Raw genomic sequence first — 27,086 nt, 5'->3', positions numbered from 1 at the left:
TCTTTCTAAGAAACAGACATTTGGTGGAGATTTTATTGAGATAAAAAAATGTAAGTCACAAGTGTCACAAGCTCTGAGATGCAGCAGTGTGGAAAACTCCGTATGTTTACCTTTCTCTCCTACTATATAATTTATGTTCCTTTGTCTTCCTGAATCCACTATCATCTGAATGAGAAATTAAAATTTATAATCTCTGATGACTCTCTTTACAGATAAGGTCTGGAAACACAGCTGGTGTTCATGCTGTTGTCCCTTGACATTTGTTGAGGCAGCTTGTTTCAGTCACAGCTGGAGCTGGCAGCAGCCCTGGCTTCCTGGTCTCTGTTGAAATAGCCACAGCCAACCCTTCGGAATTTGGATTTGCAAACTCAGTAACCCATGCACTTAATTCATTGCAAAATGATTGCTTTTGTCACGGATTTGTTAAAATGATATTGACTGCTATTTAACAATTTCCTCCCAAAGAGATCAAGCAGCTGTAGTTTTCTAGAAGGGTTAACATTGGAAATGTTCCATCTCTTCTTGCAGTATTCGACAGAAAAGACTTCTAATCTGATTTCTTCAGCATAAAATCTTAGTCCTTTCTGGTTTTCCATTATCCTCTTGTCTAGAGTAGCTTGACACCCTGTCAATCAGCTGAAATGAGTGTACTTCTCACTGGTAGCCTTATTATTTTCCACACTGGTTAATTATTATCCACACTTAGCCTGAAGCACCTTAACTGTTTGTATTGACACAGAAAGAAATGATAAAATTGAAGGTGTTTCATGACTACTTGCACATAGGAAAGTAACCGTTAGTGAATAGTTACTGAACGAACAACTCAGAAGTTAGTTCCAGCTGCAGAATATCCTTTCTTTCTATGGAAAAAAAGATAAATTTTTGTCTGCAATGTAGTTATTAATAATTTCCATTGAATCATCAGTACACAGCATGTACTATTCAAACTTTTGAGTGGATGACTTACACAAGGAAGGTAATTTCTACTTAAAATTAATCAGAAAACATCTTTCTACATATGAAAACATGAAAATGAAAAATTAAGTTTTCATTATTTGTAAAACCAAACCAAACACCTGAAAGCTTTTAATTTTCTCTGATTTTTTTCTTTTGGGGGGCAGAAGGCATTTTCCTTTCTGCCAGTGTGACTGAAAACATAAAGACAGGTAATATTTTAACTTAAAACCATGTGATTGCACTGCCTTTTCATTTTTAGGGAAAAAAAAGTGAGGTTGTTACTGCCCCTCATTGTGTTGGTTATTAAAACCACATTAACTAAAACAAATCAAACAAAGCAAAAAAACCACCACCAACAAAACCCAAACATCATCAAAACCAATTTGGCTATGTCAGTTTTTATGAGTGTTCTAAAATTATCAGGCAATCAGTGTTCAATTTACAGTTTTGTAATAGTTCAAAGGTCAAAGTCCTTGAACATATAATAAGTTGGCTGCTCAGCTGGACAGTTGTTTGAAATGCTGCATTAATGGAATAAAGGAGACTCTTACTGTAGGCTTAAGAGCTTAGTTCTCACAGTCTCTTGCCTTTTTATTTTCTTTGCACTCAAGTGAAATATTAGTGTAGAACTTCTCAAGACTGCATCTATGGAACCTCATCAGATGACAGGAGGAATATGCAGGCAGCTCTGCAGTAACCTTCAACATGCTGTGAGCTGCAGCAGCACTACAGACCAGCAGTTATAGAAATGCTGTATGTTTACAATTATTTTTCAAGGAAAATTGCAGTGGCAGCTTGACTGTACAACTCAGCTGAAATAGAAAACAGAGCAACCACATTTTGACCGGGATCAAAATCACTTCCAAAGGAAATTTTCATTTCACTGTAGCTATATTACAGAAAACACAGATTTTGCCAGAAACTATATAAGTGCCACTCTTTCCTGAGTACATTGACAGCTAAAATAAATCTGCCATAGGCTTCTCAAGCCCAAGGAAATAAAAATCATTGTCACCTTAGAACTAAAAGTCTAATGTCAATATACATCTTATAATAATTTAAGAGATAATGGAAAATTAGATTCTTTTAGGAAGTTTAAGCATACTTTGTAAGGCTTGATGCTACTGAACACTCTTACATCTCTCAGAGAAATGGCAAGTAACACATTCCCTGGAGCTAGCAGGTATAACGTACACTCAGTCCCCACAGTAACATCCGTACCACACACACTGACCCAACTGGCTTTCCCCACGAGCAGACAGAGTTGGTAAAAATGCCAACAGCACTCCTCACCCGTGCCAAAGTGTGGGGCTGAATTTACTGAGAAGAAGCGCAAGGCGATAACGTGGAGCAATGTGGTGTCTGTCTAAATACAAGACTCAGAAGGGTACCCAACTACAAGTTTCATCCTCGTGCCACTACACCCCCTGAGCACGGTCTGGAGGCAGTGAGCCCAAAGTCACCCCAAACGACGAGAAATGTCCCCTAGAAGTGCACTGAAGCCACCGGCTGAGCTCCTGCTCCGGCTGTGCGGGTACCGGGCTGGCCCGATGCCCCGTGTGCGGGTTTCCGTGGACGTGAAGGGTGAAGCCTGGCAGGCGCGGAGAGAAGCACCTTCAGCCTGCGGAGAAGCCCGGCAGCCGGCAAGCGCAGCTGCGGTCGGCAGAGCTGGGGTTGCAGACACACACCGGGGGCTGGCAGCGTGCGGCCGGCGGCACCGGCACCTCCCTCCTCCGCGAACACCTGTGCCGCCGCCGGGGCCGCCGGGCGCCTTCGGGGAAGGCCACGCCACCGCCTCCTCTCGCTTCCCGCGGCGGGGGTCGGGCAGCGGAAAGTTTCTCCGCGCTCCCTCGTAAACACGGCCCGGCGCCCTCCCCCGGCCGCTATTTTGGAGTGGCGTGATGTCACGGCGAGCTGCCGCCGCACCTCCGCTGGCCCCGGGCCTCGCGTCTCTGGTCCGCAGGGAGGGGTGGCCGCAGCCCGCCCTCACCTGCAGGAAGGGGGCGGGAGGTGGGAGGCAGACGAACGGGCAGGCAGGGAAGGAGGGAGGGAGGGAGTGTGGGGGGGGAACAGCCCGCTCCCTCTGCTTGGCCGCGGCCAGCGGGGGTGCCAGCGGGGGAGCGGGGGCCGCCGGCGGCTGCCGGCGGCCGCACTCCCGGGAGGGGCGGGGTTGGGCTGCCACGCTATTAATAGCCGCGGCGGCGGGCGGAGAGCAGAGCTGTGGGGACCATGCAGGGCAACGGGCAGCAAGCGGCGGGGAAAGGCCATGAAGACTGTGTCGATGGGATAGGGGCGGCCGACAGCGGGCAGCAGGCTGCGGCCGTGCCCATGCTGCCGGCCATGGAGGTGGCTGAGGAGCCGGAGAAAGCTCCGGGAAGCAAGAGCAAGGACCCCAACACTTACAAAGTACTCTCCCTGGTAAGGGCTGGCGGCTTTTCCCGGGGCTCCCTTCGCCGGCGAGTGAGGGAGGGAGCGGTGCAGCTGTAGGCAGGTGTTTCACCCCAGCAGAGCTGGGGACAAGTGTCTCCCCGGCCTCTTGGGGACAAGAGAGTAACCCATGGCGGGGCCTCCAGAACCTCCTGGGGAGTCTGTCCCGCCGGTCTGGACCGGCGTCGGGAGGGGGAAGCCACCCTCGGCACTAGCGGCTCCTCGGGAAGCCGAGGGTAGTGGCACTGAGGACGCCTCCTGCCCATCCTGCCTCGAGAGTTGGCTTCGGACAGAAGCGTGGTGCTTTCGCTTCAGTTATTGCGCATAGACAGCGACCTGCCTGAAAAGGGGGGGTTGTAATTTTTCAGTTTATTTGTTTTACTCTTTTGGCAGCGCTCAGGATTGAATCGTCTCAATTATTTTGTAGTATTAATGATTGTTCCATTTTCTATCATGTAGTTTTAACTGTTTGGTATGGGGGCACATTGGGGAGGACAAAACTGGGTTAAAACAGGCAACTATGTCTGGAAAAGCTAAAAGGAGCTCAAGAGCTGAAAGGATGTCAGAAGTATAAAAACATGCATGTCACTGAATTTGAAGCACTTTGGATTCAAAGTTTGTCTCCAAGTGCTACTTGGAGCCCCTTTCAGCCCTGGTTTGAAGGCCTTGGTGGCCAAAGCCATTGTTAGCAGGTAGGTCACTTTCCTGTTTTAGCTTTTCTGCTGTATTATAATTATTCTTCCTGTAGAGATGTGAAAATAAGAACTTCTAGACTGCCTAGAGTGATCATTGTGAGGCTAAAATCGTTATTAAGGTAAAAGAATGGCGGCATTCTTGGAAGGAAGCTTCAGTGGAGCTGTGGCAGACTATATATATATATATATATATATGTATATACACGCACACATACATAAAAGTAGTCCTCATTCAGTGCATTCAAGTGTAAGGATCAAGATGCCTTTCTGAATTTACCTATAGCTTTGCCATCTGGTTACTGTTTCAAATAAGCCATCTACTGTATCATAGTGACTACATGTTGGATGTACTTTCTGGCATGATGCATGTTAAGTTGTATGTCAAAGTTTGTCAGAACATAAGAAAAATACCAAAATTCATGAGGGTCTATGGTAGTTGTCATGTAGAAGACTTTTTGCAACTATTTTGGTGAAAAATCCTCTTAAATAAAGGTAGGGGTTTGTAGCTTGTGTCATTACTTTGTTATCTTCCGGGGAGCTGAGGTTGTGCCATAAAAACCATCACAGTTGGATGGTGAAAACAGCTCAGCTTCTTTTCAGGCTTAGAAATAGGTAGTAATAGTGGAAAATAATTACATGCTATTCAAAACCTATTGTTGCTTGGAGCTTTTTAGGCTCTAATACCACAAAATGATTAGAGATACATAGCCACTTAAAGACTGGAGTTCAGCATGACTTAAAAGGTTTGCAGGTACTCACTCTTCTGAATTATTTTCCAAACCATTGCTATTCCTTGAGAATTGGCAAAACCTTCATCCTGTGCTGACTGAAGTGTTAAAGCGAAATATACATCAACTTTACAGAAATAATTTTAAACTTCTAAATATAAACAACCATGCAATACTGTTTTTGGCTGTTGCACACACTGAGATAATTTACAACATTCAGTGAGAACTTGAAAAACTTTGTAAATACTGCAGGTGATATTGGATTGAATAAAACAAGAATATGTTAGAAAGTGCAAAACCGGAGATAGAAATGTAAGTTTGTTGTTTCTCACAAGCCAGTGCATTTATAATGCATTGATGATATTGTCCCTGTGTTTGAAAAAACAGAGTAGACTTATCTGCTTAGTGTTTTGGGTTGGGTAATGTGAAACTATAAGTGACTAGCCATAGGTAAACTCCCTTTGCCTGCATTGACCTTAGTTGTATGCACTGTTGCTTTCTTTATTTGGGTAGATAAATTTACCCCAAACCAGTCTTTCTTCTATGTTGAATTTTTTGTAAAAACTGATGAGTGCATTTCTGGTGATCAGAGAATACTTGAACTACTTTTTTCATTTTCCTGGAAAGCACAGACTGGTTTGCATTCCCCTCTTCCCTATCTGTGTGTTTGTCACCCATAGATGTTTGCACAATTCAAGAACACAACCTAGATGTTCCCAGCTTCTGTCCATGAGCTGACCATACTCAATTAGAGACAAACTGTAGAATTCCCATGCACCAAAGGTTGTATCCTGTAGAGTCTACCCCATGGGTTCTGGTGGTTGCTCCAGAAGCCTCTGTGTTATGTGGCAGTACTTGGTTGTTAGCTGAATGTGTGTTGATTGAGGGAGGATGTAGGCAGGTAAGAAGTGCTATAGAGTCACCTCCACTTCTAACAGTGCGTGTTGTGGCAGGCATAACTTTAAGTTCTGCCATAGGTTTTCATTCCATACGGCTTGCTCTTCTGTCTCTGCTGCGCAGGGAGGATTTTGGAAGTGGTGGGATGGACCAACAGGGCTTCACTAACCCATGGTGCTTCCCTGAGGCAACAGAATTAAAACATCCATCTTTGAGTAATCATGGGACATGGTGATCCTTTCATCCATTTATCTAATGTCTGTGCACACCTTTTCATTCAGTGTCTTGCCAGTTTTCCAAGCTCATGCCTTTATCCCTTGAAGCCCAAGGAGCTGTCTGCCTGTTTGTGATCTCTCCAGGCTCACCCATTGCTGTTTTGTGACTGAGCAGCATCCTGCTGCTTAAGGGCGGTGTAACTCTTGCTTAGGTTTGAGGTTTTCTATTCCGACCCGACAATGACTGTCAGGCTTTGCATTTGGTCTGATTCACTCGTTCCATTAAAACAACATTTTCCATGCATTTATAACAGCCAAAACATTGAGGAAAAAGTAACAAAAATAGGCAGTGTTTCTTTCTGACAGCTTCAGGCTTTCTTTGTCAGAACTGGAAAACTCATTTAAACTGACACTTTTGTTAGAAAAATTTGTAAGGAGTTTTTGCAACTGGAGAATTCCTGATGAGAAAAAGAATTATCAAAAAATTCCAGGTAAGGTCCAGGCTGAGACATTGAAAGTGTGTTAGTCTCCTCTAAAGAGAATAACTCAAGCATTTCAGAGAGCATAAAGATGATAATTGTGAATTTTTAAAAAATGTGGTGGTAAAACCCTCTGAAATATTTTGTAAGACTGGGATTATTTTTTCCTTGTACTTTTTTCATTAAGGCAGTCCAGTCCTTTTTTTAAGACTAGTGTTTTATGTGTCTACCAAACACTAAGAAGTCTTCTGAAATTTATTTTATTCAGTTGCCTACTGCAATTCGCTGAGAGGTTAGCTAGTACTTGTATGATACCTGTAAACTGAAATAGTTTTACTTAACAAATTAAGACAGTGTAACTCTTGGTTCATACTCCCAGAAAGCTGCTTTGTTTTGCGGATGCAGCGAGAAGCCATCCAGGATATGCGGTTGCCCTCCTGTAGGTTTGATTACTTTTTCTTTTGGATGGTTAGTGAACTCTCTATGGGCCTGAGGATCAGACTGAAGCAGTAGGTGGGACAAGGCCTTGTAATCATCTGTGAACTGAAGCCACTGAAGGTTACCACAGTAAAGATGGTGTCCTTGGGAGCCTCTCCACTGATCTCAGTTGTCTCTTTATCTAGCAGCGAAAGTTAATTGTGCTGGGCTGTACCTTGGGACTAGTGAAACAAGAGAGGTCTTTTCTTTCCTTATACTTAGCACTTGTTAGATCCCACCTGGAATCCTGTGTCCAGGCTGGGGCCCTCCAGTGCAGAAAATATCAATGCAACAAGAGTGAGTTCAGCAGAATGCCACCAAGGTGGCCTGGGGCTGGAGTTCTTCTCCTGCGGTGAGTGGTTGAGCGGTCTGGGCTTGTTCAGCTTGGGGAATGGGTGGCTTGGGTGAGGAACACCTAACAGCAGCCTTCCCATACCTCTGAGATGTCATCAAGGAGGTGGAACCAGGCTCTGTACTGGTGTGCACAGTGGGGAAAATGAGACAATGGCAATAAATTGAAACAACTGAGGTTCTTACTGGGTATAGGGGGTGTAATCACTATGAGGATAATTAAGTGTTGGAAAAAGTTGCACAGAGAGGTTGTGTCGTCTCCACCCTTGAAGTTTTCAGGACTTAACAGCACAAAGCCATGAGTAGCCAGGTTTGAATTTGGTTTTGACCCAACTTTGGGCAGGAGATTGGACTAAAACCCTGTTGAGATCCCTTCTAGCCTTATTCTATAAATCTGTTTCTAGTTGGCAATTAGTCTCTATATTAATTTTAGTGTGTAAGGTCTGAATCATAAACTACTGTAAATCACAAATAAGTGTGACACTCTCCCTTGGCCAGAGACTATCTCTTCTCAATTAATATCTGCTATTACTGCAGTCAGGAGAGAGTCTAACTATAGAAGAGATCTGTTGGCTATCAAGGTATATTATGCGAGTCCTGAAAATTTTTCATCATTTCTTTCTGAAATAACCCATAGCTGCTCTCTGCTCATACAGGAAAAGATAGGTGTGCCATGTCAGAATTTTGGAGACAGCTGTAGGTTTGTTTGTGTGTGTTGTTTGTTTGTTTGGTTTTTTTTTGTTTTGTTTTGTTTGTTGGCCCAGCCCCTTCAAAAGCTTGTTCTGCTCTTGGGTTTGAGCTCCTGAGAGTGGTGTGATCACTGGATGAACTCATCTGTCTTCTGCTGTTGCTGCAGTGTGGTCTTGACTACCTGGGGAAGTGCTGCACAGAAAGCTGGTTCCAAACTTGTGAATTTTCCCCTTTATGCTCATCAGACAGGCTTGAGAATGAACATAACTCATGTGAGTGAAGACAATGGCAGGAAAGTGTTTGTGCCCAAACCTTGTATAAAAATCTTCAAGGGAGAATAGGGACTGCCTTTGTTTATAACTTTACTTGGAATTAATTTTAAATTTTATTGACAAACTAGGTTGACTTTGGGTGTGGCTGTGTCATGGTCAAAGGTGTGATTGTGACTTTGCTAAGCATACTTCAGCTTGCTTTAATCTGGGTAGTTTACGTATTCAGCATAGACAAAACAGTGTGGAATTCCGGACAGGCTGCAGGATGCGCTCTCTGATGTAGCTGAGCTGGAGGATTTAAGCCACTCAGAAGGTTTTGGTCATGCCTCAGTGCAATGTGTGAGTGCTCCTGACTTCCTGGACTCCAGCTGGAGTGCAAAGCTTGTTACAGGCTGAAGTACATCAGGCTGTAATGACTTGTGTGCCTCTGTCAACACTGCTGGCTCATTACCTGCCTGAAAACATCCACGTTGAGCCTAGGAATTCGAGTGTAGACTATCTGCTGCTGGATTGGGCTGTAGTATGCTGGGATCAGCCATTTGGTCCATCTGGGTAAGACAAATGAGTGACTGGGGCCATGATTAGCAGGAAGTCTGAGCAAACGTGACACTCAAGCATTCAGAGCTCTGACTCAATCCATGCCTTAGAGCTTCCATCACATTTCTTTTGTTTTTGCAGTAACAGTCTACATGTCAGGCACCAGATGATGGCAGGTAGTGCTGAAAGAGAAAGTAAAACTCTGTCCAGGAGGGACAAGGCAGACACAGGCAGTGGCCTCATTGAAAAGTGACGGTCTCACCATACCTAAGCAAGGTGAACAAAGCAGGTTTGGGGATGCTAACCAGGTTCAACCAATAGTCTAGATTGCCAAGTGAGTATATAGTGATGAAACATGTCCAAGGTCAAGGAAGGAAGTAAAGTCTGTGAGTTAGGGTCAGAGTCGAGTATTTGGCCAGGGTGGACATGACTGCAGCGTGGCTCTATCACAGCTCAGGCAGGGACAGAGGCAAGACCTGGCTAAAACAAGGTGAGGGGTGACTGCTGAAGCTTCTGCTAGCTTGTTCTTGAAGAGCTGTCTTCAAGGCTGGTTGAGGTTTCTCCAATAGTGCTGTCAACAGCTGAAACAGTGTTGGAGAACTGGCCCCAAGCACAGGCAGCCAAACTCCTGGGATGGGGGGGCTGTGTGCTCTTGGTCGGAACACCGCCACCATGTAGTTCTGCATGGCTTTCTGATTCTAAAATAATAAGGAACATATTAATAGTTTAAATATATAGACTGTCTATAGAGACAATTATTAAATTGAATTCAGAACAACTTAGTTACTGTGCTAAAACTGTTAGATATCAGGCAAGACCGACAGTATAAAAATTATGCAAGGCTTCCTTCCAACTCCTGCTCTTAATTTTTCCTTTGGCATTCTTTCACTAATATCACTAGTCTTACACAAGGAGTGAATTGTTCTGGTTTGACCTACCATGGGAGCTATGTTTCTGTTGCTTTCAACTGAAAGGAGGAGTGAAGCAAATTAAAGGCTTTGAAAACATGAAAGGTGTGAAAAGCTTCTTACATTGGGGCCAATATTGGAAATTAATATATTGGCAAACATCATGGTGACTGTATGCTATGCATGGTGGATATGTGCTTGTTTTAAAGAATGTTTTGTCTGACGGAATTTGGCACTGTGTTGCATTTCAGTAGTGTCCCATTTGAATGAAATAGTAGAATATATGACTTTCAGAGAAACTGCTTTTTAATGATCAATATTGGAATGGTAATTTGAAAACAGGACAGGAAATATATCAAAACAATGTAAAAAATTACATATTTTCTGCACTGAGAAGCTAAAAATACTTTCATGCACAAATGCTGCAAAGATCAGGATCAGCTGTATAAAGTTTCCTTTAAGGATACTTATAAGACAGCAGTGGATTTTGTTGTGAATGGGATGTGGTGGAGGGCAAAGGAAAGTAGTGTAAGGACGGACTTTTGGCAAATAGGCTATTGTTTAACTGTTGAATAGTGAATAATTTAGCTAAGGAGAAAAGGGAAGTAATAGGAAAAGATGAAATACTTGCATTTCTGAAGAAACTCAAGTGAGCGTGAACCTTGTCCCAGTTTTGCAAATCGACCTATATAGTGATTTCTAATATGTGATAGTATTGGGGTACAAGTTTGTGTTAAAGATTATTTGTTGTTCATAGAATAACAAAGTATAATGTTGTTATAGCTGCTTGCACAAAAGTCAATAATCAAACCCAGCCAGTTATCTTTCATTGTGCTTTTTATCTCTGGTGTGGTCCAGTGAGCCAGTTTTTGAGTCCTTTTCTGGCTGAAATTTGTTTCCATGTTGTGAAGTGTCAGAATTTGGTAGTCTGCCTTTTGTTTTTTCAGGGCCGGTATTCAAAGGATGCAGAGGTAAATAATGGTATCTGTCAGCTTTGGCTTTTGTTTTGGGAAAATGGGCAAATGGTTTAGGGCTAAAGATGTGCCTGTGATTGATACCAGTGTGCTTAGTAAAGACCCAAAGCCTTAGTAAAGGCTTTGAAACTTGATTTGTTTAATCTTCTTCCCATACTGCTTTGTGGTTCTGTGATTTTTTTTTTTTTTTTTTTTTTTTTTGACATTTTGACATTCTTAGAGTGTTTTACAGGATTTCTTCACTTGCTCTTTCAGTTTGTTGTGTCTTCCTGCTCAGCCTAATGCTACTGTCATGGTGGCAGTAGCAACAGCATCTGCCATCAAAAAATGGAGGTGAATATAGGTTTACTCGGTATATTTGGTGATATTATCAGCACACAGTAGAAGCAGTCCGCATTTACGCTGTTATTATTACAACTCTCATGACAATGCTAGTTGGAACAGCTTTAGCTTTATTCTTGAAAACTGATTTTTGGAATAGGAAGAGCATGAAAATGGCTCAATGCCATATTTTCTTCTCCAGTTTTGATTTTTATTTGTGGGTCAAGTGCAGCTTGTTTGGACAACAGTTTTGAGTTGGCATAATACTGACAGTTTCTTCTCTCTCTCTATGTAACTGTGCATTCCCATGTGCATGCCACTAAAGCAGGTGGCATGTGGTGATCTTTGTTCTGTGTTCATAGTCTGCTGTGCTGAATAAAAGAGTTGTGTTTGAAAGTACATTATATACTTCTCTCATAAATCAGCATCAGTTTTCAGTCCTGTCTATCCTTAGATTTTGACAAGAAACCTACCTGCTGATTAAGTGGCAGAATCAACTGCTGCTTTATGGGAATTTAAGCAGTTTTATTTCTTCTTCTCTGTGGCTAGCGTATAGTTGCACTTCACTTTACCTCTAAATCCTCCCATGACATAAAATACAGTGAAAACCAGAACAGATGGGATAAAATGTGTGTGCTTTGACAACACCTCATGTATTGCCTTCCAGGAGAATATGTACCTATACAACTGGACAAGCAACAAATATGAAAAATATTTTAGATCCTAGCTGCCAGATGCTACCTCTGTATCTTTTTGTCTCTTTCTTGTTAAAAAAACAGATGTTTGAATAGTTTTGGAAAGTATTCAGAGAGCTATAATGCAATGTCTTCTGATAACTGTTCATTCAGCAGAAAATTATCACTCTTTGGTAAGCTCTGTAAAGGCTTATTATAATACCTTTCAGCAGCTTAAGCTACCTTTAAAACATTCTTGTCCTTTGAATCATGTTAGGTTGCAATAGGCTTGCAATAATAGGCTTGAACATTAAATAGAAGCAGAGAGAGTAGACATTCTGCGTGCTGTTTTAAGAAGGAGAACAATAATCCCTCTATGTCTTTAGAGTGAATCTTTTCAGCTCTGAAAAGGTTTTGAGTCTAAGTTCCAGCTTTTCCATCCACTAACTTGAGGATAATTCAGTCACCTTCAGTGTCTTAGAGCCCAGGAGGAGGAGGAGAACTGCTGAGGCTCTCAGGTCCTCGTTGTCCTAAGTGTGGAATGTGGATCAACAGAACTAAGGCTTTGAAGAGCATAAAAATATTTACAAATGTGGAAGGAAGAAATGAGTGGTACAAGAAGGAAGTGGTGTACTTGTTTTAGTGCTGATAAGTGGTTTTTTGTTGTTGGTTGTTTGTTGGTGTGTTGTTTTGTTTGTGTTTTTTTTTTTTTATATATATATATATTATTTATTTAGCTATGTAGCTGTGCTGGTGTGAGTGAAGTATTCACCTCCTTTCAGTTTTGTAGTCTTTACGTATCGCCTGCTTTTGAGTAAAACTGAGCCGTTGTGGGGGGCGGGGGGCAGGGTTATCCTTGTTTAAAAATAACTGTTACAAGCATTATGCTGCCTCTGGCAAGTGTGGATAAGACTTTTTCTCTGTACAGTGTGCTTTCTGCTTTTTTAGCAATGCCTTTTTAAAGACAGGAAGTGACTCTGTTCTTACTTGAAATTCATTGTTTATTACTATGTTCTTTACACTTCTGCAGATGAGAATCTTTCTCAAAGGTATTTCAGTGTTAAGGTCCAGGTCATTAGTCATCTATTCTATGTGTATGAAACAGTAAAAACATAGTATGGCCTTCACAGATTCCAGTGGTTTTTGGAAAATTCCATGGGTTTTTGTAATACTGGCATTACAGACCCAGTTGAGACATTCTCCCTTCATGGATAGACATGACACAACTGTGAGAGTCGATCACGGAGATTAGAATGGAAAACAATTGCTTTGTGTTGCTGCTCTGTTAATTGTGTTGTTGTTAATGAATGTGCCTGAAACCTTGGAGTGCCAAGTTTTGTTGGCCATGGAACACTAGGGATGAAGAAACGCAGATGGAGAGCAACTGAGAACATGGTAAGTAAAGAGTGAGGAAGACCAATGCAGAAAGAAACTTGGTTCAGAATGATTATTACTTAGAGGAAATATCAATGCAGAATAAAAGAGAGGGAGTAGGAGAGGTAGACAGAGCCAGGGAAGAGTGAAAAGGAAGGGGTGGTAGCACTGGCTGTGTAAAGGAAGAGTAAAATATGAAAACTAAGGCTGGTGAGACATTTCTTTGTATGTCCCAAAGACCTGTACAGTTGACCACTCTCTTTGGGATCTGGTGTCTGCAGCCTGTGTGCCTGCAGGCTCTGTGGCCTCTCCACCAGCTCCCTGGAACCACTGCAGAGAAATTATCTTCAGCTGCAGTTCTAGAGATGAGTGATGGAAATGATCTGCTCTCTAACCATGTTATCGTATTTCCATCTGCCCAGCTCAGAAAGCTTTTGAAATGTTTTCAGAATTGCAGTTTTCCAGACACTGAACCACCTATTCCCAGCCACTATAATGTTTACAAAACAAAGCTTTTATTGCTTCCTCCCACATAAGGGAAGTAGTGATGGGACAGAGATTCATCCCTAGATGACAATGTTTCTTGATTCCAAAACAAACTTTCTAAAAAATATTTTTAAAATGAAAAGGGACACTTTCTTCCCTGCAGTTGTTACCGTGTTGGTTTAAAAACATTTTTCAGGTATTATAGTAAAACAAAATCTGTCATTTTGTCCTAGCAATCTCTCAAGTTACAGACCACAGAAAGTTCATGTGCTGCTTTTGTGTACAACAAGGCCAGGTTCTTTAATTTTATTTGCCTTCCTACTAAATGTTGGATTCCCATATTCTTTCATAATTCCACATTTTTCTCAGCTCTTGCTTTCTCCTTTGAGGGGAAGAATATGTGAGACAGAAAACAGGTAGGAGTTTCTCCTTTTGCTTAAGAAGGCAGATTAAACCTTGAAGGCAGGAGTTAGGTTGACAGTGTGGTAGTAGCTAGAGATTAGTGTGATGCTTGCAATAGAATGCTGCAGGGTTCTAATGAGTTTCCTAATAGTAAATCTTAAACTACGTATACAGCTACTTGTCTTCAGATAGATTAAATATATATATATATAAAATATATAATTTTTACACAGCAAACTGAAGCATCACAAATCTGAGCTACATGCATGTAAGATGATTCACGTAATATTACTAACCTGCCTGCTGCAGTTTGCAAGAGGCAAAGTGAATTAATCCACATTTGGGCTGCAGCAGTGAGATGGCTTTCTATACCTGGGTGACATTTAAAACTAACTTGAACATTCCTCATCATCTGCAGAGCTGATAGTCTTAGAGCTTTTGCACTGACAATAGGTCACCTACTAGTGTAACACCTCTTGCTGTGTCTGGTCAGGACTGCTGCTGCTTTTGGCCAGTAATAGTTGCTCCATGTTGTTCCAGCTGAACATTTGTGTGGATAATATCCACATGACTGAAGTAATTCAGACTTGAGATAAAGCTTTGATTCCAAGCCTTAAACACTAAGCTGCAATTACATGGCATAGCCCACTACTTTAAGTTGACTGCCCCAGAACACTGTCAAATGCTTTACCTCATTTTTGTGAAGCTTCTTTTTGAGCATTGAAGAAAGAAGAAGGTAAAAAAAAGTGTGTGTTTGGGAAGCTTTAGTATTTTGCAGTAAAATATTTTCAAGACTAAAATTTAAGCTAGTGGGACTAATGTTAAGAAAGCAAAAGCTTGAATGTATTGAGTCAATAGAAGTTCCCACATTTTCGTTTATTGTAGATGGACATGGTAAGAACCTGGACGGTATTTTCCCATGTGTATATGTAAGAAATTTGAGAGAAACTGGTTTGTAGTAGAGACATGAAGAAAATTTGTAGTATGCCGTGGTTTGTGACTCTGAGGTTTCCGGAGTATTGCTTGCAGGAAACACAAGTTCAACTATTGCATCAAGTAGCATTACCATTTTGTAGCATTTCCTATCCAAAAGAACATTCATATGCCTCAGTGAACATAATCCTTTCATGTTTTTGCTTGTTGAAATTAATTATGTTCATGGAAGTGTAAAACTGAAAATCTGGAATACAATGCAAAACTGATTTATTTTATATATGTATATACACACACACACACACACACACAATTTTTTTTGGTAACATTTGGTGCCAAAATCTCAGGAATTATTTGTGAGAACTTTAGTGAGGATTTATCAGTTCTAGTTGGGAAGTATTTTAATGCTACCACTTTGAAATAGGTTTTATTTAGATGTTATTTTTATATTTGGTGTCACAATTGGATTCCTGGTTTAAACATGCATTACCTACATTGAAGCCCCATAAGGGAGTATTAATAGTCCATTTACTGGCACTGTAATGTGTTTTCATTACAAGGATGCCTTAATTGGCATAAGTCCTGTAGATGATGTAGCTGTTTGCTGATATTGAAATAAAGCTCTTGGAGTATGTGTGGGGGGTTGTTTGTTTGAAAGCGTGTTTGTGGTTACATGTCAGGGGACGTTCTAATCTTTGATCTTAGAAGCAGGACCTGGTGGGAGTAGACAAGCAATATATCATTGCCCTGAAATAATAAAATGTTCTCAAGTTGGCTTTTTAAAAACAAGTGAACCAATTTGTAATTTCCAAATAATACATAAGTTAAAAAGACTATAACAGGTTTTGTACTCTCCACTGATTTTGCTGGGCTTTGACATCCAGCTTCCGATGTGCTACCTACCTAGCTGTACATGTGCTCTTATCTAGGTGATCTTTCATATGGAAGATTTCAAAGGTCAGAACAATTTACATGGAAGATAATACTTTTGATATTGACTTGGCAGAAGATGTCTTTGATATGGCACATGTTATTATGATTTAAAAAAAAGGCAAGTGCAAGACTCTGCTGTTGTGGTCATTCCTGACAATTCGATTAATGGAGACTTGCACTTTACTATCAGTTGTAGTGTATCTGAGTGCACTGGTAATGCCGGACTTCTTGTTTTCCGCATTCTTTTTATTATTTTCTCTCTTTCCTTGTCAATTCAGAGAAAGATTTGAACTCAACAAGTACTTATTTCTCTGCCAGACTTTGCGTTGAATAATCTGATTCCAGACTTGCCTGATACTGAATTATAAGCCAAAGCTTCATCAGGGCCAGTCTGTCGATGGATCATAGAATGGTTGGGATTGGAAGGGACCTCTGGAGATCATCTAGGTCACCTGTCAAGGCAGGTATGCCTAGAGCAGATTGCACAAGAATGTGTCCAGGTGGGTCTTGAATGTCTCCAGAGAAGGAGACTCCACCCTCTCTGGGCAGCCTGTTCCAGTGCTCTGGCACCCTCAAAGCAAGGAAGTTTCTCCTCGTGTTTAGATGGAACCTCCTGTGCTTCAGTCTGTGCCCATTGCCCCTCATCCTATTGTCAGGCACCACTGAAAGGAGTCTGGTCCCATCCTCTGGACATACACCCTTGAGATACGATTCCTTTTTTTCATTGATGTTATATAGGTAATATTTTTGGTCTTGATTAATACGTTTTATGATAATTTGCACTTCACAAATCCAGAATAAGATCTGAATTTCAATTTTACACATTCCAGAAATTGCTTTCTTACTGTCTATTAATTGCTTAGTGAAGAAAATTGTATTGTGAACTGTATATTTGTTAAAAACAGCACAAATAGTTGTTTATTTGTTTTTTTGTTTGTTTTTTTTTTTTTTTTTTCTTAAATATACAGACTTTAAATAAATAACCTTGAGAAATAATTAGTTGTATTTTAAAATGGGATGAGTTTTTGGCACATCACAACATGATTCAGGCATCATACTAAATAAACTGACTTGGCAGCTTTTGCTAATAGGAGGGGAAAAAAGGGAGGAACTTTGTGTAGACGTGTACGTAAAGTTATTGAAGTGTTGCTTGAAAGCAATTTTTCCTCAGAAAACAATGACTGGAAAGATTACGTGTAATGTTTCCCCCTACCCATACTTCCCCAAATACTTCTGGATAAAAGATTCTGCATTGAAGCGCCTTCTCTTTCGGGACCTTTGGCAAACTACCTTATTACATTCTACTCTTGAACAGAATAGCCATCATGAGTGCGTTATTGGCTTTCCTGGACTCTTGAATTACTGTATTTGCAATTACAATTTATATACTTCTCCTGAAGAGTTTATGAACCCAATCTAATACTTAATGATGTTAAAAAGAATCTTTCCCTGTATTTGAGTAGGCATTAGATCTTGCCCTAAAATGCTGGGCAAAGACAATATGGTGCTTGTTTGATAACTTGTATGCATTCAAAATCCAAAATAAACATGACCGTAGTTTCTGGTCAGTGTAACACATTGGTCAGTCTTACGTGACATCCCACAGTTGCTTACCATGGTGTGGACCAACATCTAGTATGAACTAGATCCTAGGAAGTGGGAAAATGTTTTCCTGCCTAAGAAAATTATAGGTATCACTTAAGGCCCATGCCTTCTGTTTGCAGTCTGTGGTCAATGGCAAAACTTCACTTTCTTAGAACAACCTAGGAGGAAGGAAGAAGTGGAACAAAGAAAGCTTTCTATAAAATTTATGTATGAGTAACTGGAAATATCTTGATTTTTTTTCTTTTTATTTGTGAGAAAGAAATATATCATCAGGTATACATGAAATAATTTGATAAGACGTGAAATACATAGGCCAAATCAGAATATTCATGTTCATGCAACAGTAATTAATTGCAAATAACATAACTACTTGTGTGAGTGAAAATTGCTTGTGAAAGCAGTGAAATCAGCCTCCTGGTCTGGATGTTCATAGTTTTCAGTACAATCATAGCATTATAGAGAAAATGAGGGCTTACAAAACCATTCAGTGGTCACTGAATATTAATTTTTTTTTCTTCTTCCTGTCCCACAGGTACTCTGTGTCTGCATGTTAACAACAATCCTAGGATGTATATTTGGCCTGAAGCCTAGCTGTTCAAAAGATGGTAACAAATATGCCTTTTAGTAATATTTCTGAGCATTTTTAAACATTTTTTAAAAATTTTGATATTATCAGAATGCCACCCTTTCTTACTGCAGCAAGAAAATTGGATGCATTGCTTGAAGCAGTTTCAGTTACAGGGGAACGAAAATACCAGGAAGTAAACCTCAGGTGTACTCAGTAGTTGTGTGTGCCAACATGGGAGGTAAACTGATCCTGGTACTCACTGTCTGGTCTGGAACTTCCGTGTATCCCAACTGTGACTGTGGTGATGTCACATGGCTTTTTTTTCTCAGTTCGCTATAAAAAAACCCCAACAATTTCTATTTCATGTTGTCCTGGAACATTGGGTTTTCATCTTTTCCAGTCAATTATGGGGGGGGGAAAAAGTTATTTTTTACTGGTTAAAATTGTAGTCTGAAAATGTTGTGGAATTCCTCTGGCTGTTTTCTGTCCTGAAAAAATATGTTGTGTTTTTTTTTTTTTTTTCCAATGGTTTCAAAAGTTTCTTCAGGTAGAAGGTTATGGATGATATTTTAAGAAATCAAACTTTGCTTTGGTAGCAACTATCTAGAATGATTTCAAAATTGATTTGTTTAACAAACAGTCCTGCAATGATTTTTAACCAAAATGCAGATTATTAATTTTCCACAAGAATTCCCATTTTATTATGGCTTTGCCATCCTGGCTCATTATTATCTCATTTTCCTAATACTGCATAGCTTGAGATTTTTGAGAAGAGGCACCAAATGAATGAAGGATTTGCCTCATTCCCTTCTGGTGATTGCACAGGATGAAACAGCCTGACCAGCTACTTAAGCATTAATGCTTCACATGACCATTGAGCCAGTGAGCAGTACGATGAAGTTCATGTCTCTTGTGTCTGGTTTGAAACAGCCCTTCTGTGTTTTGAGATAGTACCTTAACCATGGTACAGCAGGATGTGGAACTGGGGCTTCTTTCGTTCCTCTGATTTGTATGAAGACATTCAACCAGGGCATGAGCATGGGAGAGTTGCAAGCATAACCAATGCAGTCTATATTCTAATTAATGTTTACTTGTAGAAAGTGGAAATCGTCAGGCCCAAAAGTGAAGATCAGTGTTCTCTGCAAGAACATTTCACTGTTAAGGGTACTCTTATTGAAAACCTAGGTTCAGATTTCCTTTGACAGAGGTCTTCCATGTTCTGAATGACCATCCTTGTGTCTTCTGGTGACACAGAAAGGCAGAGGCAGTGACAACTGGAGTTGTGATCTTCTGTTTCACTTGTTTCTGCCAATAATGAAATGCTGTGTTCCTGCTAAAAAGGAACAGAACCCTGTGTGCAATATAATGAAAAATTTTTTGTTCAATGAGAGAAAGTAAACACTGAGTTGGATAAAGAGTTTCCTTTTCTTTTGACTGTCACTGTTCCTGCAGACATCCCATACGTTGTGGAATGACTAGCTCTGTTGTTCCACATGCTGACCTTATTAATTTCTTTTGCATGTTGACTGACTTGGGCTCAGCCACTGACATCTAACATTATTCCAATATTACAGTGAAAACCTGCAAAGGTCGTTGCTTTGAAAGGACCTTTGGAAGCTGCCGTTGTGATAAAGATTGTGTGAAGCTTGGAAACTGCTGCTTAGATTACCAGGAAACATGTATACAACCAGGTAAGGATGGAAAAAAAGCTATGTGGATGCACTCTCCTGTTCTGTGACATGGGACAGCTTTGTGTATGAGAGTACTGTTGTGGTCAGGTGCCCATCACGCCTGTTTTCTGCCAGATGGGCTGTGAGTGCAAGCGGTGGGCTGCAGAGCAGCAGGGTGTCCCCCTATTTGTGCTCTTTCCCTTGCAACCATGGGTGGAGTCACAGTGGTGATGGCAATCCTGGGGACTCCTGGGGAAACATCAGGGCTCTGGTGCAGCTGTGAGACACAAAGCAATCTTGTGTTTCAGCCAGCCCCAGACTATGTAGGAGCTGGCACAGCCATTAGGCTGGCTTTCCTATAGCTCCTGTGCAGAGAGAGGCTGTGAGGGACCCCCTCCCCCTCTCTAAGAGGAGGGACAAATGGAACTCGACGTCTGAGGCAGCCTTTTGTTCTTTGTCCGGGGTTGAGAGAACAGTGACCCGCATTGTCCCTAGTGTCAGGGACTGCTCCCACGTTCTCAGGCAAGCCAGGAATAGAAGTACATTTTGTATATTGCATCTTCCTGTCATCGCCTGTTGGGGAGGGGAAGGGAAGGACAGAGCAGCTCTGTGAAAGCTGCTCTCGTTCCTTACCCACCTACTTGGGCCCTCTGCCCTGTTACTCTGCAGCTTGAGTGTGAAGCAAGGGTCATGTGCTGGCCTTTGGGATAAGACAGGATGACAAAACCGCTTGCACTAATGGAGAGTGACTGCGAAGTGAGAAGCGGTTCTCATCATTTGCCAGAACACAAAGGTCAGATAGGCAAAGGTGTGAAAAATACCATGGGGAAATTTTGCAGGGAAAGATTTTAGTGTTGGATAGTAATATTAAGGACAGAACTTGACTTGTTTTCTCTAATTTAGTTTTGCCTTAATATTCCACATGCAGCATTCTTTTCAGTTAACTATCTTTCTTCATATTCCTTCTTATGTGCATTCGTAAAACTGATCAATGTAGTCTGACCCTGAAGTTAAAAATTGCAATATTGACTTTTGAAACCAAATTATTAAACTGAGCTCAGACCCATGCTTCAACTGACTGTTATTGGAAGGTCCTCTAAACTGCATAAAGCTTTTTTGTTTACAGAATAGTTGTATGGGATTTACTCTCCACTTTGTTTCATTATACCACTCTCCCTCCATTTAAAGCATTCCTTAAAAACAAACTGGAGAGTCTGTCTTAACACTAAGAATGGCAATTCATTGCTTGGTGGTTTTTTGTGCGTGGTTGTTGTTGTTTTGTGGTGTGTGGTTTTTTTTTTTTTTTTTTAATATATATCTATTAGCTTTAGCATCAGTGAAGAATCAAGTTCTGATTTTCAGATAATATCATGTAACTAGAGCTAGGGCCATAACTGAAGAAGGCATGCGTGAAGATCATGTATTGACTGTCCTATACCCAAACATTTACACTTGGCTTTCTTGTCTGTGTTAAGACCTTCACTTAAGTATTCACTCAGTTGTTAAATTCATGTTAATCCTCACTAACTGTATAGGATCTACTTGTGTTTACAACTGATAACAATATGATTTCTTCATATGATACGATGTGTTGGATGATTCTGTTCAGAGAAACCAATCTGCCTCAGGGAAAAAAAAACGAACCAACCAAACAAAAAAACCCCAGATCTCTGCTGAAAACAGCAGTGCAACTGAAGTCAGTAGGTTTTCCTGTGAGTTTATGTGCGTAGTCTTAAAATAGTGGCAGAGTTATGCCTATGCCTAAGAGGTGTGAAAGAAGCTGGAGTGCTTGATGACAACTGGCAAAATCCATTGTCACTTCAATGCAAGTCAGAACAGGTTACTGCTGCTCAGTGTTTTCTAGGCATTTCAAATTCAGACTCAAGTTTAGGGTTTTTCTGTGCGAGTTGTTTGGGTGTCTCTTTATAGTACACATCTACCAGATTAAACCCACATAATTTACCATAATTAAAGAGGTCTGTAAAAAGGATTATTTCTGTTGACCTCTTCTGATCTGTGATATTTATAGCCATATGCTGCATAATCATATTCGGATGGCTGTGCACTTGGATTATTTAGCCATGGTTTTCCAAAGTGCCAAAGCTTGTAATATTATGCATGCATGAGATAGCACTTAACACTCAATTCAGTAATTCTGCACTTACACTGATATTAATCATTGTTCTGTCCTTCACTCTTGTCTGTTTTTTAGCCCATATATGGAGCTGCAATAAATTCAGGTGTGGAGAGAAGAGACGACCAGAATATCATTGTTCCTGTTCAGATGATTGTGTGGAAAATCAAGACTGCTGTGTCAATTATAATACTGTTTGTAAAGGTAAATTTCCTCAACAAATTCCTACAGTCTCTCTTATACGTACCCTTATTTGTATGAAAAGAGCAAGGGCATAATATAATTTTAAAAACATCCAATTAAATGAAAAACTTGCATTTATCAATAAGAATGCACTGTCTTAAAAATGCACTCATTTGTTTTAAGGAGAGGCAAGCTGGGTTGAAGAAGAGTGTGAGGACATTACTGAACCTCAGTGTCCAAAAGGGTGAGGATATTGTATATTTGCATAGCTCTGCTCTTTGCTTACACTTCATTTTTGGGATTAATTTCCCTACTGTGCTTTCCTGGGACCCGCTTGCCTTTCTTATGCATAGTAAGAGCAGCTGCCAGACAGAGAAGGGCATTTGTTCAGCCAGCATTTGGTAGTGCTTACTAACAGATCAGGTTGCTCTATCCCAGCAGCACTCCTGTATCCCAGCACTTGCTTGACTTGCAAGATATGCCTGTTTCTGAACCCTGCTGTCTCACAGATGCGTGTGCGCTGGGCAGCTCTGCCTTGTGTCAGCCTGATTGTTGACCTACGGGCACTCCAGTACCCCTTGTCCCAAATATTTTGCGGCCCACCCAGCAATCTCAGACTCCTAAGACTGCTTCTCTCCCCAGTCACTTCTAAAGACCTTTCCACTTCCTTGCTTTTTCCAGCCCCAGAGCTGCAAAATGTGGGCAGTTCACTGTCCTGATTTCACCAGCAGTGGAACAGCATTATTTGCAAGCTGTCTGAACTACTTTATTTAAAAGGTGTAAAATGCATTGGGATCTTTGTATTTTCTGGCTCAACTTCACATTGGGCCTGCCACTCCTGTATAAACTGTGTGAGAAATGACTCATCTAGTTGATGGCATCAGCACTCAGGCTCAAATAGTACAGCAAAGTTCCAGCCAGGAAAAAAACTGTGTGATCTACAAATTAAAGTTGACTGCAGACTATGATTACATGTATAATTTATTAATAGAGGTGACTTAAACATTCTTGATTGAAAGGTGTCCCACTGGAAAATAGTTTGTAAATATGTTTTGGGGATGAGTTGAGTTCTTGTCTGAAGTGTCAAAAGTCAAAACTATTTTCTACTTGATTTCAAAACTATGGTGTGTTGGGGATATTTCTAGTAAAGTAAAACCATTTCATTTTATTCTTATGTCATTTTTTTTTTGTCTTATGTGAAAATATTTAAGTTGTGCTGTATTTATTCATTGGAGTTATAATGCTGCCAAACAAACAAAAACATTTCTTTTTGGAATATTTTTACACCAGACAGTACTTCTCATTCTGATTCTGAACAATAACAAATGCTCACACTTCAGAACCCTCATCAAGACAGAAACTGGAGCTTCTGTCCCGTTTGGAGTCCAAGTCCCTGATGAGCCCCCATGTAGGAGGGTGGTAGCCAGGTGGTTCTGGAAGCTTTTGTCATTAACTCCCGTTCTGAGGTCAGGGGCCATTCAGGACTGTGCTGGGAACTGACTCCAGGATGCTGATTTCCCTGACACAGGATGAGGAAGAGTTACCCCCAAGGAATGGATAAACAAGAATGAACCATGTGCAGATCTGCAGTCAAAATTAATGGCATAAATGCCATAGGGCAACTCCTGTTGGTTAATTTGTTTTTAGGGTTTTATGGTGGTTATTTTTGTTCAATGCATGAAATGGATGCGTAGTTATTCTACTAAAATTGTTTCAATCCTGGCAAAACCAGAAATGTTGCAATAAAACCCAGCCCAGGAAAGGGTGATGTGTGGTCAAAGTTGAATCAAAGAGTGTTGGCTGAAGGCTCATCTCAGACTATTGACACACAAGCCTCTCCCAAAACTAACAACTCTGTAAACAGTCCACTTCTTCCTATCGTGGGGTAGGCAGGGGTGCAGGTGACTTCCGCTCAGTGCTCATTTTGAGGCCTTGGGATATCAGTTCTAATTCTGTGCATATTAACATGACATGTTTTGTGGGTTCAAATTGCTGCTTTTATACTGTTTTTGTTTTAGGTGAGTTTGTTTGTGTGGTACAGGATAGACAAAAGACAATGAGGTGCTTAATTTGGGAAATCCCACAGATTTCAATGAGCATGATCAAAGGCTTAAAATTAAGTACACACCTAAGTCTTTCCAAGACTAGGTTTTATGTTATAGCCTGTTAACCTTATAATATTATTTAATAAGATTTTAAGAGTGATCTAGTACTTCCTGTTATTCTAGGAGTGAAATAATACTCTGAGAATCTAAACCTACTTAAGTAGTTTATCTTACTGCTTAGCTAGATGGTTTTCCTGATGTCTTAGTAGCTTTTGCTCTACTTTAAGCCTGTTACAATTTGATCTGTCTTCATTGAACTGGAAGAGCAGCTGATTCCTTTTCTTTGCAGATCTCTCCTGTGTACTTGAAGATTACTATTATGCCTCTTGTTGAGGCTTTATGTGTATTTAGCAGAAAAGAAGGTTTTACCTCCTATGCTTTATGGCAGGATATGGGCAGTAGCATGTGTATGTGGGATAGGAAGTTTTCTATGTAGGATGTTTAGCTTCTCAAGGGCCTTTCTCTTATTTTATTTTCTTCTCTGTGTGTGTGGTGTGATATTTTTTTTTTTTTTTTTTTCCCCTTCCCTTTAATTGTGGTCTAACTTGCTTGTGGTGAGGCAGGTCAGCTTGGCAGTGTGGTCTGTGGTTCTGGGCTCTTGATCACCCAGACTGGTGAACCTGCAGGACCACAGCAAGCTTGTGTTGCCTGCATTATGTTTCCGTAGAAACCAGTTTATAGGAGGGGATAATTACCACTGCATTTCCTTCAGTTTGGAGTCAGGATGTGACTGTGGCATACATATTTATCCAAGAACTGTGAAACACCCTTGTCATACTGTTTGGATACAGCCAGCATGAATCACTGGCACGGACAAAATTTCAGCCTCCCAAGGGTTGCTTGCTCATGATAGTGCATTTTTGACGTAGCAAGTGTAACCTTGGCTACTGACAGGAAGAAGTATCACTGATATCTTTCAGAAATGAGCTCAGGTCAGTTTTGGGGTTTAATTGGAGCTGTTCCAAACAAAGTGCAGTTTAACATGATCTGTCACACTTTGCTTCCCTTAGCACAGGGCAGATCATTAACTATACAAGTTTCAGCATGTGTAGACTATATGGGTAGTGAAATGGCCAGTCTCCCCACTTGTGACAGTGGTCTACTTTACCAATTTTAATTTTATGGGGGCATCAGTAGCTGGATTTCCAGACAACCAAAACTTATAGTTAACAGTTGATTTACTTGTAAATGCCAAATCAGAAACAGTTGTGTGAAGTCCCTTTCTGAGGTGTGGTGTTGTGCCATTTTGGGTTTTTCCCCCCTGTTTTTCTTTAAAAAAATAGCCCTCTCCAAAAACCACCACAAAACCAAATTTAAATTAGACTTGTCAGTAAGTAATATTGAACAGTCTTTGCCTCAAAGATGGTATGTTATTGCAGAAAACTTCACAGTGGAGATTTTTAGATCTCTTTGTTGAAGGGAATCCATTTGTGAAGTGGGGGATGTAGAAGCTGTTTGCAAACGTTGTACATATCAGAACCTGCAGTGCAAAAAATACTTTTAATATGGGCAAAGGTCATACATGAAGTTTTCCTACTCTCTTCTGCCAAAGGGCTTTAGTCTTGATCAGACTATAATTAATTTCTTATTCCTAACTGCCCTTACTAGGATTTTTCAAAAGATGGTATTAAATATACCATGTAAGTAAAAACCAGGCCTCAAACACACATCTTACAAATACATCTTAACGGTTTTTATTCTGTCTTGGATGTACAGTAGGCTTTGTAATGGTTCTGACTAATGAAGTCCTTTTGGCTGAACTGTTGTTCAAATTGTTAATTAGTTTTCTTATAATAGACATTTTTGGTTGTCTGGCTAATCTGTGTTTTAATATAGTCATATTTGTTTGGCTGAAATAAGACTAATAAATGTTTCACTTGTAAATGAGTGTTTGCATTTTTTTGTGGGGTACCTCACTAAAGAAATTGTCAACACTTCATAAATATTTGTCTTTTGTCCTTACTGTTTTATTTTGGGAAATTAAAATGGGACAGAGCTTTTTTTTAAAAAAAAATCATTTTACTATTTCTAAACAAGAAAAGGAAAACTTACCTTGCAGCTGCCATGTAAAATATATTCAATTCTTTCATGTGAATCTGTATTTTCAGTGGTTGTTGCTACTCTGTGGTGATTTTTGTTTTGCAGTCTCACATGTCCTCATTTCTGTAGGTCAAACATAGGGTATTTTTTTCTTCAAGAAAGAAATTACTGATGACTATTCCAGTCTGTGATGCAATGTTTGAAGTACTTACAGTTGGAGAGAAATTGTTTGAACAAAGCTGAAGCTGGGAACAAGTCAAGGCTGGAAAACATAGGTCCTGTGGAGACTGAAAGGGGAGAACTTATTTTGCTAGTTTTAGTGAAGTCAGTTTCTGAAGGTATTTGTCAAGTTCCAGGCACAAATAGTATTGCAGTGTTCCTATCATGGAGTCACATTTTTCAGTTTGGCAATTAGTAGTACTTCTGGTACAGTAACTAAGTTCTCCTTGGTTAAATAAATTTTACAAGATGAAAAATGTGTGTTAGAGTTGCCAGTTTAACTAATCCAGTACATTAGGCTTCCTTACGGTTTTGTGCACTGTTTATGTAAAAAGAAAAAATTATTTTTTTCAGTTAAATTACAAGTTGTTCAGCAGCAAAGTGTATGAAGGAAAGCCATGGCTTCACAGTGCCTTTTTGCTCTCCCTGCCCTTATCTTGGGGTGGGGGGGTGGAGGGGCTGAGTGTTGCTTCAGTGTGTCCAGTTTTGAGATTAGTACCACCAAAACCACCAGACTGAGGACATGAGCATCTTGGCTTGTCCTTTATTTTATGGGTGTTTGTGAAATCAGGCCTTGTGCTGATTTCCCTGTGTGTGCCCCACTGCAATCCTCAGCCTCTCTGGGCAGGGCTGCTGTACCAGCCTGGGAGCAGAGGGACCAGGTGGCCACTCTGCTCACCTCTAAGCCAGCCTGGGGACCTCCTGCTCTGGAGGACTTACTTCCTTGGTCTGGTTTGTATTCCTATAGCAAACATCCCCACAATTTGGGGGAGACTTTATTGAAATAAGTGGTAGGAAATTATTTCTCAGAGTCTGTCTTTTTAATACTTCA

General features: G+C 40.6%; 1 protein-coding gene across 1 annotated transcript in view; it reads left to right on the top strand.

Moving 5' to 3' along the window:
- Window positions 1-3,149: 3,149 nt before the first annotated feature.
- The window catches only part of ENPP1 (ectonucleotide pyrophosphatase/phosphodiesterase 1), a 56,675-nt gene continuing 32,738 nt past the window's right edge, over window positions 3,150-27,086 (top strand). The window contains exons 1-5 of the mRNA XM_065833939.2: window positions 3,150-3,375; window positions 17,868-17,940; window positions 19,478-19,594; window positions 21,786-21,911; window positions 22,074-22,134. Of these exons, the coding sequence (XP_065690011.2) occupies window positions 3,187-3,375; window positions 17,868-17,940; window positions 19,478-19,594; window positions 21,786-21,911; window positions 22,074-22,134 (566 nt within the window). The 5' untranslated portion in view covers window positions 3,150-3,186. The remainder of the gene's footprint in view (window positions 3,376-17,867; window positions 17,941-19,477; window positions 19,595-21,785; window positions 21,912-22,073; window positions 22,135-27,086) is intronic.

The sequence above is a fragment of the Patagioenas fasciata genome, chromosome 3 (genome assembly GCF_037038585.1).
Source record: "Patagioenas fasciata isolate bPatFas1 chromosome 3, bPatFas1.hap1, whole genome shotgun sequence".
Classification (NCBI taxonomy): domain Eukaryota; kingdom Metazoa; phylum Chordata; class Aves; order Columbiformes; family Columbidae; genus Patagioenas; species Patagioenas fasciata.
Note: the sequence above shows the minus strand (reverse complement) of the source record. Positions and strands in the feature narration are given on the sequence as shown.